Here is a 15,551-nt window from a genome sequence, read left to right as displayed (position 1 = left end):
TTTATGGAAGGTCAGCAGTCTGCAGGTTTAGCTGTACACGGACCCCACCCTGAAATTTGCAACTGCTTTGAATGAATGTGGAACAGAGAAACTACATGTAGCAGAGAGAATGTTGTCAAAATGACATGTACATCTATAGGAAAGCATTTCCAGAACAGTTGTGATACTTACATGTTTAAAATTATTGTCTTGCCTGAATTGCAGTAGCAAGACTCATTCTACATGTAGATCAATTAAATTTACAAATGTTTATATGTAATACTGTAACTTGGGTAAGGGGTTATCACAAACAATGAATACAATGTTTCCAAGTCAAGGTCAAATGTAATTTGAGGTCAGTGAACTTTGGTGTTTTTTTTTCATTAGATATAAAATTATGACCTTTTTCTCTAATTCTGAAGATGTATCTAAATTTGTTCATATTCCATGAAGCTTGTATACAAGAGTATCGTGTATCAGCCATTGTGGGGGTAAACATTCCAGGTAATTCAATTTAGGTCAAAAGTCATATCTGGTGAGAAACTTTGAGGAAAATTGATATTTTGTGATAGTTTCATGTAAATGGTCATAACCTTCCCTACTCCTTACATATTGTCTGCCAAGTACAGGCCTGGTAAAGTATAGGTGCATGTTTTTACATTGGGGGCACTACAGGGCAACAAATGTCTTCAATGACAATAATAAGGATGGAGAGGCCAGTCAAGAGGGCATCAAGAACTTTGCTCCTTAGTGATCTTGGATTATATTTAAATGCTATGAAGTCAGCAATCCTGCGTAATGCAGGTGAGACTACCAGGGACGTTCCACTGTTTTAAAGGGTGAAATTGAGGAATCATTGATGTAATCCGCATACATTCGTAATTCCGAAGCTTCGTTATTCCGAAGGTTCGGATATTCCGAAGGTTCGTTATTCCGAAGGTTCGTATTTCCGAAGGTTCGTAATTCCGAAGGTTCGTTAGTCCGAAAACGAAATGAGGTTCGTAATTCCGAAGGTTCGTTAGTCCGAAAAAGAAGTGAGGTTCGTAATTCCGAAGGTTCGTTAATCCGAAAACGAAATGAGGTTCGTAATTCCGAAGGTTCGTTAGTCCGAAAACTAATGATTAACGAACCTTATTTCGTTTTCGGACTAACGAACCTTCGGAACAACGAACCTTATTTCGTTTTCGGATTAACGAACCTTCGGAACAACGAACCTTATGTCGTTTTCGGATTGACGAACCTTCGGAACATCGAACCTTATTTCGTTTTCGGATTATCGAACCTTCGGAATAACGAACCTTTGGCATAACGCCACAAATGTTCGGATTAACGAACCCTTTTACGCTTTCGGATTAACGAACATCGAGGTATAGGCAATTTACGTGTTTCGGAATTACGAACCGTCGGAATAAAGAACCTTCGGAATTATGAACCTTCGGAATTACGAAGTGTAACCGATGTAATCATAGGTCAATGATGTCATGCACTTGCCATTCTGTTTCAGCCGACCTAATGAAGAGAGAGAGGGGGATATCACTTTGATGTCTGTCATCTGTATGTTCTTTTCCTAACATAACGAGGGTGACGTTGCCCCAAAAATGATCAAAAGAGCCCAGAAATTCCCATTCATCACATGTCAAAGCTTATCCAATGTTCTGATTTAGGTATGGTGAAAATAGTCTCCGAAAAAAAAGTGCTCCAGTTTCAATCAAGCTTGCAAGGAAGATTGATCATACAGACTTTCAAATTAGAAAAGATCACCAGCAGAAGCAAACGACTTTTTTTCGGGTCAGCTCCATGGTTCAGTGAAACAGTCATCTTACAAATGCCCCTTTGCCTTTTCTCTCCTTCTCCCCCCCCCCCTCCCCCATCCCCAGCCAAAGAGGAAAATATGCCTCTTTCATAGAGGACTTGTAAACAGTAACGTGTTAACATTATTTCAAATACATTGGTGACTGACTCAGCAGCCAATAATGATGAAGGTCATGCCGGTGACTGAAATACAGAAGAAACTCTCACAAAATGATAGAAAACAGATCATATGTTGCCTTATAAAAATGAACGTGGAATGGAAGATTTTGGAATCACCAATATGACAAGAAATTCACTCTCCTGAGAGTTGTATGTACCCCTGAGATACATGAATACACATATGGGCATTTTCACCACAGATGGACACAGAGGCAAAAAAATCAAGTTGATATTCATGTCAAATGCTTTATGTTTTTCAATAAAACAAGACCTGAAGTTTCTGAGAATTTTTTTTTTCCGACTCTGGCAGCCATTTTTTATTTCAAAATGGCTGCCAAAGTATGGATACAAATTAGTGTTGAAAATAGTATATTGATACATATTTTGTTTTGACAGATTTTTAAAGAACAGGTTTGAACATGATGTTTTCACCTGTGATTTAGCTTGCTATTATAACACTTTTTAAAATCCTACAGAAAGAAACACCAGTAATTCATTCATCTGATAAAAAAACATTGATGAAGTATGTGATATGATATGTAATGTCAGTTACCGAAAACATGAACTTTTTTTTCTCATTTCCTGGAAAAGAGGATATATTATATGAAACTTGGTAGATTTCCTCTCTAGGTAACACCCCTCCCTTCTACACCAAAATTAAAGATTACCAATTCACAATGAAGCCATAGGGTACCATTAAATATATGTAATGTCAGTTACCAAGTGGAAAATGTAATGTCAGTTACCGAGATGTAATGTCAGTTACCATGATAAAACGTTGTTTATCAATATTGAAATGCAAATATGTGGTCAATTTTATGGTGAAGAAATATTGTATACTTGTTATTTAAGTCTTTCACTTTAAAAGTCACACCAGAAGGAGCTTGCTATTGACTTTTAAAAGGTATAGTTCACAAGGAATACAATATGAAATTATGAAGGAAGTTGCATTCCCATCGTGCAAAAAAAAAATTACTATGAAATTGTTTTGTACATGCACTTACCAAGTACCTAATTGTTTGTATCAGACAATTTTTTGTTTGGTTTTTTTTTTGGGGGGTAGGGGGTACTTTTCCCAACCTATTGCCTAAATCTGCAACATTTTTTAAGCTGAACATTGTGATGAAGGGGATTTCCAGGGTCCCTTTTTTAGTTTCTAGGATTCTTTTGAGCATTGCCTCGCTAAAAGTAAATTCCTGGTTTTTATACCTGTTGGTAGTGTGGATGTGTGATACAATTTTGTTTTTGGTTTACAACTTACAAGTATAGATGAAAAATTAAATTTGACAGTTCTTATCAATGTTGCATGGATCTACTAAAACTTTTTTTTTTCTCTAATTTACAAATAGTTTAGTTTCAGTTTAGAAGCTGGAGTTTATTTTTTGTTGACAGCTTAAAAAAGAAATTAGCAAAGAAAATGATTAAACAAATTATGAAGAGAATTGAAATTCGACAGATAAGCATTGCTTGCACTGACCAGAATAGAAATCAATAAAACTACATGGCTGCATGAGATTCGGGGGAGGGGTACGTGTAGCCTAGGGAGGAGACCCTTATTCATTTTGCCTTTTTTGAGGGGAGGGGGAGGTTGGAGAAGGAAAAGGTTTAAAAAGTCAATATAAAACTGATGAATATATTATGAGTGTATAGTCAGAAAAATCCATGTGTACAGTCAATGCAATATTAAATTACTATAGGAAAACATGTAGCTGCTATGACCCCACCCCCCCCCCCCCCTCCCCCAGTAAGTAAACATACATTTCTTATCTTTTGACAATTAAAAATGTGAAGTATTATGAAACTTTTATGATTTTAAAAAGCCTTACATATAAGTACCAAAAAAATTATGCCTTTGAAAATCATATAGCACTGGTAAATGTTAATGTGTATTGTCAGTTACCGACAAGTACCCTAATGATAAAAATGTTCAAATCAAAGAAAGGAATTAAGAAAAAAAAAATAGTTTTTCATTGAAATGTTCCTAGAAACTCGGGTATACTTCCACATCAAGCTCACTTTCATGTGAAGCCCTGCACAGAAGATACAATGCAATGATTCCACACATTTGACTTCCATGTGTTATCTCTATGGCAAATTAAGTGTAATGTCAGTTACCGTAATGTCAGTTACCAGCATGGTTGTGGAAAAATTATCATAGCCCCCAAAAGACAAATACGAATTGTTTAATATTTTGACACATCTTAACCTAGTAACGGAGGTATGTTTACATATTCAAATTATTACTCTATCTACTCAGGGACATGAGATATTTCAATTTTAATGAACACCCTGAAATTGCATGTCCTTTTGCGTAATGTCAGTTACCGACACATTTTTGCTTGCTGATGCGTAAAAAAATGTGGTTACATAGGAAAACTTAGTATCAGAGTATACAGCAAGGTTCACTTTATTAACTCTATCAAAAGCAAACTCCCATCATTTGTTGTTTTAGAGATATACACAATGAAAGGTGTGAAAACATTGTGCCGTGTAATGTCAGTTACCGTGAAAATGCCCATATATGGAAATACACTATCGTTCACAATACTTTGACTCACCTGTTCAAACCAGAAAACAATAAATTATTGTTTGATTAACAAATTTTCGGCATTACTCCTATTTGTTTAAGATCAGTATGCTCGATCTGTAATGAAAATCATAAGTCAGAAAAAATTGGAACCAGTGGGATTCGAACCTGCCATCTACTGCTTTCCGGGCAGCGACTCAACCACCAGGCTATTCTGGTTCACGGCTAAGCCACGATGAACTGGAATTCAAATACCCTCGATCCTTTTTTTTCTGACTCATTGATATTCAAATGCCGTCCGCCGTGGACAATAGTAAATTTAGAGGCTTTTTTTTTTTTTTTTTTTTTAGAGGCTTTTTATAGGAGGAAATTATATAATTTGATTAACAAATTTTCGGTATTACTCCTATTTGTTTAAGATCAGTTTGATCGATCTGTAATGAAACTCATAAGATCAGTAATGCCGAAAATTTGTTAATCAAATTATAATTTCCTCCTATAAAAAGCCTCTTAATTTACAATAAATTATTGGTCAGAGCTTAATGTGAGTCCATCAGAGAAGCAACCCTTTATATAGTTTTTCCTTTAACCCATTAAACTTAGCATGCCATGGACACATATTTTTGCAATTGTACTTATCATCTATGCAATCATAAAACACATAATTCATTTTTGGGATTAGCAAACAATAGTACATATTGTGTCTGTGGATTGAGTTTTAGTCCTTCCCACCATGCAAGGCTTTTTCATATTATTTCAAAGATCAAAGAGCATATCTACATGTACCATGTTATTTTTTTAATTAAACAAATTAATATGGCATGTAGAGCTCTCAATAATTGTTTTAATCTTTTCTCTTTATCATTACCACTTGTGAGTCGTGAATTTAATGTATGTATTTCCCTTGAATTAATTTACTTAACTAAAGGTCAGATTTTGTAATTTTAATTTGACTATCTATTAGTCCTATCAGGTCTGACACAGTTTAATTCTATCAGGTCTGACACAGTTTAATTTTATAAGGTCGTATATATACGCTGCAGTGTTTGCTTGTAGCTGTGCGTAAGCAGGATCTACAAGCATACAAACTACAAAGGTACATGTTTATGGTCGTTTGTGATATATAGAATGGTCACAAAGATCATTACTTCCTGTTGTTAAGCTCTGCGTCAATTTGCAGTCAATCTCCCTGCGGCTTGTTCAGGGGCATATCTCTGGCTTGTATGGCCTGACGTCAAATTTTTTATGACTTATGATCATTTCCGTCGAGGATATTTTATACTCTTTCGAATTCAAATTGTTTATTTGCGGCTTTTCAGGACGTTATAAAGTGGAGGTACAGTGTAGTTGTAAGATTTATACGATTTTGATTGAAGCTCCACATCTGATTACCTCACAGCTCATCAAGTTATGATCCCTGAAAGAAGCATTTGGACGTCAATTCAATCCGGTTAACGGGCGTTTCTTTCGAAGAGTGTTCCCTGTGACGATATCTTCGTTCATATTGGACTCTTCCTAGATCTTTGGTACCCCAGAAGCGGAATTCTGCGATGGAGCTGGAGTGCACATTTGACATACAGAGGGATATTGTTCCTTACATCCTTGGGAGGAGAGAGGAGGCTATGAGCAAAGGTATTATTTCTTTTTAAAAGTTTACCCCCCCCCCACATGTCCAATGTCCAAGTGAACTCAAGCTATTTTCTTTAGAAAAAGATGTATTGTACTTAGAATTGTTTTGAACAAGTTTTGGATTCCTCGAGAGTATACTCATATTTGCTTTTTAATTTTCATGTTGTAAAGTAAAATGTTTTCTATTTTGGTGTTTGGTTATCAGATCAATTAACTTTTTATTGAGACCACTCAAGGGAAAAAAAGAAAAGGGTCCAATTGGATGGTGTTCTTGATAACAATTTGTACTGATGAAAGAGATGGACAGTCAATACTTCTCCCCAAGCCTGCTACCCCCCCAAAAAAAAAAAAAAAAAAAGTTCCATAACTAAGGAAATAAATGGGGAACACTGTAAAATAAAATATGGAAAATGTTTTCTGGATATTACGTTTAGATCTGCCACCAAAATGAAAATTATATTTTCATTTTAAAAAGGTCAAAGATTTCACTCACTCACTTCATGTGCTCAGAACTATTTTGATATTTTTCCCTTTGTTCTGCCACCTCAAAGGTTTTTTACTCACTTAAAATTATAGACTTATCCATTGTATGATGATTCATTGTACCAAATGTAAATCAGGCATTAATGCTTACAAAATTGCGTTCTTGCCAGGAAATGTCTGAACTTTGAAGGTTCTAGATATCTATGATAATTTTGGTTATTCCTACTTGCTCTTATAGTATGTAAAAGGTATTTATATTACGTCTGCCTGGATTATATATAAGTACTTTCGTCTTATGAAACCTACATGTATGAAGTAGTAGAAAACTGTTACAAAGGGTCATCGCCCACCCAAAAGTAATAATTATGATAAATGTCAGAAATTGGACATCTATTTCTACTTTCTTGAATGACGAAATGCAGGCAAGATTGTGAGGTCCATTGTTGAAGTGAATTCTCAAGTTCCTTAGAGGGGGCATTTTAAGAGTAATAGCTCAGCGAAATTATAAATAAATATGATTTACATGTACATTCAGTTATCCTGATCATAACTGTATCGATAATAATCCTTCGTATCATTGAAAAGAGATATTTGTTTATCCATTATAAGATGTGCGTCCTTGACCTACATGGCCTTGACAAATCAGACTTCATGCATATATCTTGTTTGATTCTTTTACCTCCAGGTCAAACAGATAAGGACCTGACCGTGTGTGTGGTAGGACAGGAACGGAATGGCACCCTGCTTTACACTTGGGACGATGTAGCACCAGTCGATGGCAGTTACGCACAGGTGACCCATATTGGACTCTACGATCCTGCTGAACAGAAGAATAAAGTAAATAACTGATATTTATATTTTATTTATTGATACCCTGTGTGTGCATATTATTCTCTACAAAGGGGACAATATTGCTACCCATGTTTAAGGAATTCTCACAAAGTGACCTATTAGATCTGATTGGCACATCCCCATATGCCAATACACTGCAAAGTACACCCCCCCCCCCCCCTTCCGAGCCTGGAGGACATTTGACCCAAAACAAGGGTGATGCGACATTTGCTCCTGGGGCAACTGCTCCCGGTGTAATTTCATCTATTAAGATATAGGGTTAGGGTTGCAGGGTTTTATATTAAGTGTAGGGTAGCTAGATGTAGTGTTTATATAAAACCCATGGTTGAAGTTGGTCATTCAATTAGTGTGTGGAATTTAGAACGGAGCAATTGTTGTCGCAGCAAATGTCAAGGAACCAAAAAAAACAGCTAACCAGAGGACAACTTAAAACTTCAGGGCTTGAATAAATCAAAGGCAATGTTCTGGGATACCATATTGATTGGCCTCAATACCCCTTGCACTGGCCTTTGAAAATTATTATGCCATTTTTTACTCTTCTTTTTGGTGTCGCAATATACAAAATGCAATCTAGCTCCCAAATTATTTATATTTTAGGCTTGAAACTTGCTTTGGGAGTTGTTGTCGTCCCATGCAAATTATTGTTTCAAAACTGTCTCACGCATATTGGGGAGATCAAAAGTTGGTCAAGCCTCGGTCGATTACCAATGAGAGTCTTGAATCGGATACCCAACTTTTCTTAAAGGAAACTCTAATAAGTTAGCTTGTATTTAGTACATGTAGCTTAAGTTTTGCTTTCTCTCTTTCTGTATCCAGTGCCTGTTTGTGCAATGTGCATGATTGTAAGATACTGATGATCTTAAGTTTGCTTAAAGGAAATCCTTTTATACTTTTTAATACAAGGTAACTTGTTTTATATAGCTTGTGTTTAAAAAAAAAGATATATGAAAGTTTGGGGAAAAATGAACAAACAATAAGAGAGTTACAATAATTTAGTTGGGTGTTCGTGTGGAACCTGTATCATATTTCCTCCAATATAAAGAACTTCTGATCTACAAAAAAACTTGGTGAAAGGGACAATGTAAGTGAAATATGTAAAACAGTAACTGGTAAGTTGTTTTTATTAAACATCACCCATACCAGTCACCTTGCCAATGAGAGGAACTCCAATAGCACCAGTGATCTCAATATTTGAATGCTTATATTAACTGTTAATTCAATTTTTCTCAAATTTTCATTGATCTGTTCCTTTGTAATTGCCATTTTATACATTTGAACTTGTTTCAAGGGTTTCATTCTCCTTCAATTTATCCAGAGAAAAAAAAAACCTGGGGGTGTTTCACAAAGATTTAAGTATGACTTAAGTTGCACTTAAATGCAGACACGTACATGATATGCAATGCGCAATCTTATTGATCAATACGCAGTAGTGCGCGTCCGTTTGCCATGATCTGACCAATGCGGTGATGTCTTTTATACCGCACGCAACTAGGCATTTACAAGTGCGACTCTAAGTCATACTTAAATCTTTGTTAAACACCCCCCTGGTAAAGAATTTGCTAGTTGGCATTGCTTTCTCTCTGTCTGTATCCAGTGCCTCTTTGTACATGATTGTAAGATACTGATAACCAGCTGCTCTATGAACCATGACCACAGCATCCTGGCGTACGTTGTTAAGGAAACACAGCCCGTATCACCCCCTGGGGGGCAAGATGAAGGAGCAACGTCGCTGCCGTCTATCACTTCACACCAACCGCAAGGTACTGGTTTTGAAGATATAGTTTTCTCATTCATTAATTCAATTCCAGGGTTGATTATTGTGGGAAGTTGAGGAGAGGATTTTTGAAGAGATATATTATGGCTCGGGTCCGTTGCAGAAATAGTTGCACTTAAAGGCAAGTAAAAAAATCAATGGCAAGTCCAAAATGCGCGCTGTTGATTGGTTGAAAATCAAGTTGCGCATGATTGCAACTATTTCTGCAACGGGCCGCTGATGTGTGTTTTAAGATAGTAAAAATTTTGAGCTATGGTGAACTGAAGGTACAAAATTGCTCTTAACCTTGTTTGGGGGGAAGGTTGATGAATGTGTGAGATCATTCCTCAATTGAAATTGTTAGATTCCACAAAAAGGATAAGATTTATAAATGAGTCCTACAAAGAAATCATAGCTTTTTTGTTATTTGTGTGTCTCACCTAGATGTGCATAGGGCATTCCTTGCCGAGATCAAACCACAACATGCCATCTTTGATTTGAACGTTGAGCGGTCATCTCTGCTTCATGTCCAGTTCCTTTGGCCAAGGACAGTCCAAGGTCCGGCCGACCCCATGGCCGCTACGGTCAAGGACTGCAGGCTCTTGGTCTTTCTTCACAGAGAATGTAAGAGAAGAATTTCTTTTGACCGTTAATTTCAGAACCTCTTATCACCTTGATTTGTGTTTATTTTTCTGAAGTTATCAAGATAATGTATCTCGGGCTTGAAGTGAACTTGAGACAAAATAAAAGAAAGAAAATGCATTCATTGAACGAATGGAGGTCAACTATTATTGGTCATACAATTACTGATAAAGAATTTCCTTTATTAAGCTATGACAAACATTTACCAAATTAGCTATTTGATCATGCTTGTATTACCTCAGTCACAGAGAATGGTTTGATTAATCTCCCTGTATCAATTTAGATACAAAAGCTCACTCAATGCAGGTAATATTGACACCAATTTACAAATATGCTCAAATTTATCAATGTTACAAAAACTATTAGCTGTATTTTTCCTATAAACACCATAAAAAGACAACATGATCAACCTAGAATTTAAAAAAAAAAAAAATTGGGGGGGGGGGGATGGGGGTCATGGAGTACAAGTAATTCTACTTAAAAATGATGGTTTTAGTCTTGATTTGAGCTTATTCAAGCCAGTCGCATTTGTAACTGACTTGACCAGAGAGGTAATTCCAATTATCCCCCCCCCCCCCTCCCTGGCCGTGTGATCTCCCAAAATATTGCGGCCTAGTTAGGGGTGAATGAATCCAGTATCAATTTTGTCAATAGCTCATGATTCTTGAAGATCTCTACATGTAGGATTCGTAAAAAATAAAAAAAGATTGATCATACAGCTGTTTTGTAGGCTTCAATGTACATGATCAATGTTTAAAAAAAATAGGCTTCAGATCAAGCACTAAGCCCTGTTTTACAGGCCCTAAATGGCTTCTGCCCTTATCTTATATGCAAAAGTTTGAAGTCCCAGAGCTTCAAACCTTAATTAAGTCTTTAAAATCTACAAAAATATTGACAATGGTGTTACTTATTGTATTGTAATATCTGAAAACACTTTCATCAAAGTGTTTCCAGATATTAGAAAAATTGATAATTCCTTTGGGGACTATTTGACTTCATTGCATGTCTTTTGTATATATCTATCTACGACATCAGATGATAATATTTTGAATTTCTGATTTCTTCCAGCCATTGGTCTGTACAGGGTACCCATAGCAAGAATGGGCAATGACAGTGTGGTATGTATGCTTCAGATATAATATCATGTTTGTACTGAATTCTTACAAATTTCGACCTATGATGTGATAATTAACAAAGTGCTTGGATTTTGTAGTTTTTAATTAGGATTCATATCGATTAATGTGGAATGCAGATGTTCGTCTTTGTCTACTAAGTATAAACATACATTAACAGGAGCATATTATTATACATGATTATTTTCACATTTATAACTTATATAATTGATAATAATGCAATTTGTAGAGGTGTTGTGGCTCAGTGGATAAGTCTCTGGGCTTTGAACCACAAGGTCCTGGGTTCAAATCCCACCGCAGCACTCTCGTCCTTTGGCAAGGCATATATCTACATTTGCCACTCTCCGGCCAGGTGTAGTAAATGGGTACCCGGTAGGAAGGAATTCCTTGAATGCTTGAGTGTCCAATCTGGGTAGCCGTACTAAAGCCGGGGTAATAGTATTCAGCACTTAGAAACATTTCTATTTATGCTATACAAACGTTGCATATTATTATTATCAATTTATTCTGTACACACACTAACACTTTTGTCCATTCTGCAGAGTGCTAATTGTCATTACTGTGGTATGAACATAAGTTGTTAACCAGTTATCAAATTTTCAACAAACCTCCCCCCCCCCCCTCGATTGATCTTTGACCTTCACTAGGTTATCAGTGGGCCACCGGATGCCCAGCCTGTAGTGAACCGTTTCCTTTGGGCCCAGTGGGATGCTCCTACACAACGTCTCTTTGTTGTGCTCCAGCGTAACCGACTTCCCTCAGAACCTGAGCAGCTTGCCATCTTCAGGTGCTATGAGTTCACAGGTCAAGGGTCACAGACATCCTTTACCAAAATGGTAATCAGTCAGATTTGACTTCTTTCACTATATATTGTATTCAAGTCATCATAGTATTAAGCCATAACTTTTACAGGCTACTGTAATGTGTACTTGATAAAAGGAAAAATAATTTTTGATTGACCAGGGACTCATTTTCAAAAAGATTCTGGTTTAAAAGGGAAGTTCACCTTGACAAAAAGTTTATTGTTAAAATAGCAGAAAATATTGCAGAGGTTTGAGAAAAATCCATTAAAGAATAAAAAAGTTATTAGAGTTTTAATTATTTGATTGTGACGTCATATGCGAGCAGCTTTCATACATGCCGTATGGTATAAAATCAATGAAATGTCATTTTCTCAGAAAATTGAGAATTAATTTTGCTGTGCCATCAGTATATCAATAGACAAATCATTTTACACCCGTTCCCAAAATAGAATACAAAAATAAGTCATCACGAACCATTAAAGAATTGAAATATATGCATTTTATATTATATAAAATATGGGGCAGCTGCTTGTTTATGACGTCACAAATCCAAAACGTGAAATTCTAATGTCTTCGATAATCTTAAATAGATTTTCCTGAAACCTTCACCAACATTTCAAATTATTTTTCTGCTATTTTTACAACAAACTTTTCCTCAGGGTGACCTTTTCCTCAGGGTGACCTTCCCCTTTAGAGGCAAGTCCCTAGTCTGCAGATTTCATTGGTTGAAAGTCAAGTTGTATTTGATAGTTGGAGTTGTGTTAGATTGCAAGTCTTTCTGCAAAAGGAGTGTGTATAACATGTGGTGATTATGTATAAAAGTTTGAAGAAAACAATTATTTTGTGGTCATTATATGCTATCATAGAACAATTTTCACAAAATTTCAGGTGATGTGATTAACCAATGCCCACTTTTGCAGAAAACAATGGTAATCAAATGAGAATAAAAAAACATCAGGTTTAATAGGGAAGGTTGGATCTGATACATGTACATTATAATTTTCTTGCATGAAATTGAATGAAGGTATAATTTATCAAAATAGAAGCATGATGGTGCATTGGGTCCTTACTCTCCCCTTGTAATCAGAAGTTTGAACCCTACTTACATGTAGGCCTAGCATCCTTTGGCAAGGTGTCAATTCACACTTTGCTGCTCTCCAGCCCCATCCCCTTCAGGTGTAGGTAATTAAAGGTCTACCATACAATTATATGTGATGCATATAATGAGATTCATGTTTTTTTTTCTGGTTTTGATTTTCCTCAAATTACACGATTTGATGCCAGTAACTTTGCAAAAGTTTTGTGGAAAACATTTCTAAGATTATATAGAAATGAATGTTATTGTCGGTAAATTTCTTGGTTTCTTGATTCTTATATGACAAAAATATTATCTTCCTCTGTTCAATTACATGTAGATGGAAATTGAGCTTCCTCCTGATGTCAAGCTACCATCAAGCAGGTAAGGTATTTCAAAGTATATTGTTATTATTATTAGTATTCATACATAATATGCATTATAATAATAATTGGCATTCATATCATCATCATTATTATTGGTAATAGTAGTACTTAGTATTATTATCAAGATTTGTATTTTATGTTACAGAAGAATATTTGAAAGTAGCAGACATATTTTTAATTTCTAGATGATTGTTGTGCCATACAAATTGCATGGAACAGAAGAAATCATTAAATGATTTGGCATTTATCTCTTTACTTTGCAGGTATTCATATGAATTGCCATCTCTTAGAAACACGGTCTCAGGTATGTATCTTTCTCTGATTGTTGTTGTATTAAAAAGTTATTGTCGCAATCATTTGAGATCATGTAAATCTTTTTTTCAAGCATGATGTCAAAGAGCTCAGTCACATTTTTCATCGTGCTCAGACAAGGTTGAACAAATAGCCTCATTTTTCAAAATTTGCATTATCCAGTGAGTCTCAGAAAAAAAAGGGAAACCTATTTTCAGGGATAGACACCCCAATCCTAAAATGTTTGGTCCAAAATTTTAGAATCAGCAAAATCTCTTAAATTTACTACCAAATTCCGGGTGAATCCAACAAGCATGGTCTATTACAACCGATAAAAATGAGACCTGAAAGCTTTTTTTGCCCAGAAACTTACATTTCAATCCACATCCAATCTTATTAATAGCATTGAACATAAAAGAAATTTCAATGAGCTATCCCTTTCAGATCACTATCCTAGATTGATATTGACCAATATTTCTGCACAACTTAAAGAAGAAGAAGAAAACTTAATGATACTATGAATAAAATACATGTATTTTCAATAATTTGTCAACCCTTGAAAAGGTAACTGAGAACCTCCTTTCTAGGACACACTGTATGTTTCAAGTCTGAAGAAGTTGCCCAAAATTATGTGAAAAGGTTTGATGTCAATTGTTTATTAAATTGACAATATCCAAATAAATTTCATGACTTAGAATTGATTCTGGGTGTAGATTTTATTTTGTTTCTTAGCAATGCCAGCCCCCTATTGTATTTATCCCTTTGTAACGACCAAGTCTATTAAATCAGTGGTTATTTGATTAAACATGATTAGAATTCTTGAACACTTTTTTGCTATGAAGCAGTGTATTCACTCTCAATGATCCTTGAACATTGCTCTTGCAGATAAATCCATCAATATGTACGTCATCTGCCAGTCAGGAGGTTCGCTCTGTGTATGTTACCAGCTGCCTCACAAGAAACTGACTGGGTCAAAGCCGTCTTCGCGCCGTCATAGCAAGGCCAAGCTTCAAATCCCACCAACTGCAGTATCAGGTTCCGGACCAGAGGGCCAGGTGCAGAGAAGGCCAGGTAGTCTGGACCTATCACAGCCTGATCCACTGAGGGACGATCCTGCAGGTCCTCAGTCCAACACCCCAGGATCCTTAATCTCATCCTCTTCTGTCCCATCCTTGGCTCGGCTGACCGCTCCTGAATCTCCACTCACAGACTCCAACCTTGACCTTAGCTACGATTCCACCTCCAACATCAGTGCTGCCAACTGGTCAACGCTCGGCTCTCCGTGTTCAGACTCTGCTCCGAGCCCGCTGAATGGTTCTAGAACATTACTGGATGCACACTTGAATAAAAACTTACATGAATCTGGGATCCGTGATAAATCTAAGTCTCCTAGCCAGTTTGTTGATGTTCATTATGTGGTATTAGTTCTGCATCATAAGACTATTTTACACTGCAGTGTCCCTCATCTTCAGAAAAGCATCGCCAAACGAATGCAGCTCTTCTTTGCTCCCATGAGTAAGTGATTTTGCTGTGATTGCTAATAAGCCTGAGTCAAATCGATTTTAAAATCGGTGTTCGATCGATGTCATCGAACGCCGGTGCAGATTTTTCAAAATCGGTGCATCGAAAAAGAAAAAAAATATGTCGGCCGGCCGATTCGTTTGGTTCACACAATCAATCATCAAAATAACAGTAATGTCCAACTTGACTACTACTTACTTGATTTATATTGCCCCCAAAATGAAACGGATTGTGTAATTATGATGCCTATTCACCATTAATTTGAAGTTTATTTCGATCATAGTTCTAGTCTTACTCCGTACTCGTCTGCTCGTGCCAAGATAATTTATGCACGATGAATTCATGAATGGAAGTCGCCATCGATCGTGCATGCGCAGTACTGTGCTTTAATCAAACCAGAATATGGCCGGAAAATTGACACGATCAACGTAAAAATAAATCTTGCTTTCATGAACTATATGAATATCATGACCATAGAACACGATTTAATCGTAATATTTAACAAT

At 36.2% G+C, this 15,551-nt stretch overlaps 1 protein-coding gene across 1 annotated transcript in view; it reads left to right on the top strand.

The window, feature by feature from the left end:
• The first annotated feature begins 5,513 nt into the window (after window positions 1-5,513).
• Window positions 5,514-15,551, top strand: part of LOC129257947 (protein pigeon-like) — a 27,918-nt gene continuing 17,880 nt past the window's right edge. The window contains exons 1-10 of the mRNA XM_064096183.1: window positions 5,514-5,573; window positions 5,877-6,109; window positions 7,275-7,426; window positions 9,036-9,201; window positions 9,639-9,818; window positions 10,905-10,954; window positions 11,617-11,805; window positions 13,188-13,231; window positions 13,497-13,537; window positions 14,410-15,039. Of these exons, the coding sequence (XP_063952253.1) occupies window positions 6,028-6,109; window positions 7,275-7,426; window positions 9,036-9,201; window positions 9,639-9,818; window positions 10,905-10,954; window positions 11,617-11,805; window positions 13,188-13,231; window positions 13,497-13,537; window positions 14,410-15,039 (1,534 nt within the window). The 5' untranslated portion in view covers window positions 5,514-5,573; window positions 5,877-6,027. The remainder of the gene's footprint in view (window positions 5,574-5,876; window positions 6,110-7,274; window positions 7,427-9,035; window positions 9,202-9,638; window positions 9,819-10,904; window positions 10,955-11,616; window positions 11,806-13,187; window positions 13,232-13,496; window positions 13,538-14,409; window positions 15,040-15,551) is intronic.

The sequence above is a fragment of the Lytechinus pictus genome, chromosome 3 (assembly GCF_037042905.1).
Source record: "Lytechinus pictus isolate F3 Inbred chromosome 3, Lp3.0, whole genome shotgun sequence".
NCBI classification, from domain to species: domain Eukaryota; kingdom Metazoa; phylum Echinodermata; class Echinoidea; order Temnopleuroida; family Toxopneustidae; genus Lytechinus; species Lytechinus pictus.
The sequence above is the reverse complement of the archived record's forward strand: the minus strand, read 5'-3'. Positions and strand labels throughout refer to the sequence as shown.